Below are 3,477 nucleotides of genomic sequence, written 5' to 3' on the forward strand. Positions count from 1 at the left end.
CAGCACACCCAAGTAAATCCACACTTATAGACCCTGGTAAATCCATACTTTACACACCCAAGTAAAATCCATTACACTTACACACCCTAAGTAAATCCACACTTACACACCCAAGTAAATCCACTTCTACACACCCTAAGTAAATCCATACCACACACCCAAGTAAATCCACACTTACACACCCAAGTAAATCCACACTCCTTACACACCCAAGTAAATCCACTTACACACCCAAGTAAATCCACACTTACACACCCAAAGTAAATCCACACTTACACACTCAAGTACAATCCACACCAAGTAAATCCACACTTACACACCCAAGTAAAACCACACCTCTACACACCCAAGTAACCCACACTTACACACCCAAGTAAAACCAATACTTACACACCCAAGTAAATCCACACTTACACACCCAAGTAAATCCACACTTTACACACACCCAAGCTAAATCCACACTTTACACACCCAAGCAAACCCACTTTACATACACCTGGGTAAATCCACACTTACACACCCAAGCAAATCCACACTTACACACCCAAGTAACCCACACTTTACACACCCAAGTAAATCCACACTTACACACCCAAGTAAATCCACACTTACACACCCAAGCAAATCCACACTTACACACCCAAGTAAACCCACACTTACACACCCAAGTAAACCCACACTTACACACCCAAGTAAATCCACACTTACACACCCAAGTAAATCCACACTTACACACCCAAGTAAATCCACACTTACACACCCAAGTAAATCCACACTTACACACCCAAGTAAATCCACACTTACACAGGCACATGGACATGAACTCACCAAATCCTAGTCTCTTACTCAGGATACTCTTGACATCGTTACTATCTTCATATAATATACTGTATAACTTTGCGAGCGCGCGTGTGTGTATAACTACCCATCCATATATCTATCCGTCCATCCATCCATCAAGCTATCCATCTATTCAACTATCCATCCATCCCTCCGTCCGTCTATTCATCTATCCATCCATCCATCCATCCCAACGTCCATCTATTCATCTATCCATCCATCCCTCCGTCCGTCTATTCATCTATCCATCCTTCCCTCCGTCCATCTATTCATCTATCCATCCATCCAACCCTCCGTCCGTCAATTCATCTATCCATCCATCCATCCTTCCCTCCATCCACCCACCTACCTATCGATCTAAATATATATTTCATACCTCCCTACCCCCCACCCCCTCACCCCCTAACCATAAGCGGGTGATCGCGCTGCAAACCCGACCCCGCCGCCGCCAACGCACGCCCGTATTGCGTTCCAGGCATCGTCTTTCCTGCGTTTCGGCCATACCCCCTTCCCCCCTCCCCCCACGCCAGTTGGTTGACACAGATTGCATCCCCCCCCCCCCCTTACCTCCGTACGACCCCGGCGATACCCGAGACAAATCGCTTTCCGCCCACACGCCCGCGATGCTGTGTCGACGCCGCCCACGTCCCCTGTTCGTCGCCGGTGTCCTCTTCGTTTGGGTTCTCTTCGCGTCTCTCTTTTTTTTTCTTTCTTCTCTTCACTACTTTCCGAGTTCCTCCTCCTTCAATTTTTTTTTTTACTCCGTCTTCTTACTTCAAATTGCCTGATTCCCTTAGCTCATCTCCCTCCTTTCTTCTCTCCCACGTCTCCATTCCGCCTTTCCAATCTCGCCTCCCTTTCCTTTCTCCCATTCCTCTTCCTCCTCCTATCCCAATGCTGGTATTCATTACATCCCTTTATTCTTTCAATCTTTTTTGTTTTTATTTTTACTTCATCGCCTCCACCGACGCCTCTGTAACTCCTACATCTCATTTACTATTACTTAGTCTTCGCTCGGTGGCCTTCGTCCCCTCGCGGCCTTCTCCCTCTCCTCCGTTCTTCGCATTCTCATCCTGGTACTCTTCCTTCGACAATTCATCTTCTCTGTTTCTCTCTCTCTCTCTCTTTATCTCTTTTTTTTTCTTTCTCTCTCGCTCTCTCTCTCTCTCTTATCTCTTTATTTCTTTTCTTCGCTCTTTCTCTCTCTCCCTCTCTTTATTCTTTTTCTTTCTCTCTCTTTATCTTCTTTTTTTTTTTCTTCTTCTTCTTTTCTTCTCTCTTCTTTCTTTCTTTCTTCTTCTTCTTTCTTTCTCTTTCTTCTTCTCTTTCTTTCTTCTTCTTCTTTCTTTCTTCTTTCTTCTTCTCTCTCTCTCTCTCTTTTCTATTTTCTCTCTCTTTTTCTCTCTCTCTCTGTTTTTTTTCTCCCCCCCCCCTCTCTCTCTTTCCTTGTTCCCCTCACTCTCTCACCTCCTTCGTTCCTCTCACCTCGAATCTCCTCCACCTCCCCTCACCAACCTTGCATCTCTCCCTCCTCTTCACTCCCACTCACCGCCTCTTCCTCTTTCCTCCCGCCCCTTGTCTCCCTCTCCCTTTCCTCTCCCTCTCTTCCTCCCCACCCACTAGAGGACCTTCCCAAGAAGGGAGAGAGGGTAAGAGGGAGACAGGTAGGGGGAGTGGGAAGCGGGTGAAAGGGAGACAAGGAAGCTGGGAGGGAGAAAGAGATATAGAGCAAAATAGGAGAGAAAGGGAGAGAGTGAGGGAAGGACGGAGGGAGAGAGAGAGAGAAGAGGGGGAGAGAGAGATAGGGAGAGAAAGAGAATGAGGGAAAGAATGAGAAAAAGAAAGAGAGAAAGAATGAGAGAAGGAGAAGGAGAGAGCGAGAGAGCGAGAGAGTGAGAGAGCGAGAGAGTGAGAGAGGTGAGAGAGAGAGAGAGTGAGAGAGAGAGAGAGAGAGAGAGAGAGAGTGAGAGAGAGAGAAAGAGTGAGAGAGAGAGAGAGAGAGATAGAGAGAGAGAGAGAGAGAGAGAGAGAGAGAGAGAGAGAGAGAGAGAGAGAGAGAGAGAGAGAGAGAGAGAGAGAGAGAGAGAGAGAGAGAGAGAGAGAGAGAGAGAGAGAGAGAGAGAGAGAGAGAGAGAGAGAGAGAAGAGAGAGAGAGAGAGAGAGAGAGAGAGTGAGGTGAGAGAGAGAGAGAGAGAGAGAGAGAGAGAGGAGAGAGAGAGAGAGAGAGAGAGAGAGAGAGAGAGAGAGAGAGAGAGAGAGAGAGAGAGAGAAAGAAAGAAAGAGAGAGAGAGAGAGAGAAAGAAAGGGAGAGAGAGGGGGAAGAAAGAAAGAGAGAGAGAGAGAGAGAGAGAGAGAGAGAGAGAGAGAGAGAGAGAGAGAGAGAGAGAGAGAGAGTGAGAGAGAGAGAGGAGAGAGAGAGAGAGAGAGAGAGAGGGGGAGAGAGAGAGAGGAGAGAGAGAGAGAGAGGGAGAGAGAGAGAGAGAGAGAGAGAGAGAGAGAGAGAGAGAGAGAGAGAGAGAGAGAGAGAGAGAGAGAGAGAGAGAGAGAGAGAGAGAGAGAGAGAGAGAGAGAGAGAGAGAGAGAGAGAGAGAGAGAGAGAGAGAGAGAGAGAGAGAGAGAGAGAGAGAGAGAGAGAGA

General features: G+C 47.3%; 1 protein-coding gene across 1 annotated transcript in view; it reads left to right on the top strand.

Moving 5' to 3' along the window:
- Positions 1-838, top strand: part of LOC138864373 (salivary glue protein Sgs-3-like) — a 3,507-nt gene extending 2,669 nt beyond the window's left edge. Inside the window, exons 5-7 of the mRNA XM_070130979.1 lie at positions 1-12; positions 286-350; positions 718-838. The exon at positions 1-12 is cut by the window's left edge and continues 217 nt beyond it. Coding sequence (XP_069987080.1) covers positions 1-12; positions 286-350; positions 718-838 — 198 coding nt within the window. The remainder of the gene's footprint in view (positions 13-285; positions 351-717) is intronic.
- The last annotated feature ends 2,639 nt before the right edge of the window (positions 839-3,477 follow it).

Source organism: Penaeus vannamei, chromosome 16 (genome assembly GCF_042767895.1).
Source record: "Penaeus vannamei isolate JL-2024 chromosome 16, ASM4276789v1, whole genome shotgun sequence".
NCBI lineage: Eukaryota > Metazoa > Arthropoda > Malacostraca > Decapoda > Penaeidae > Penaeus > Penaeus vannamei.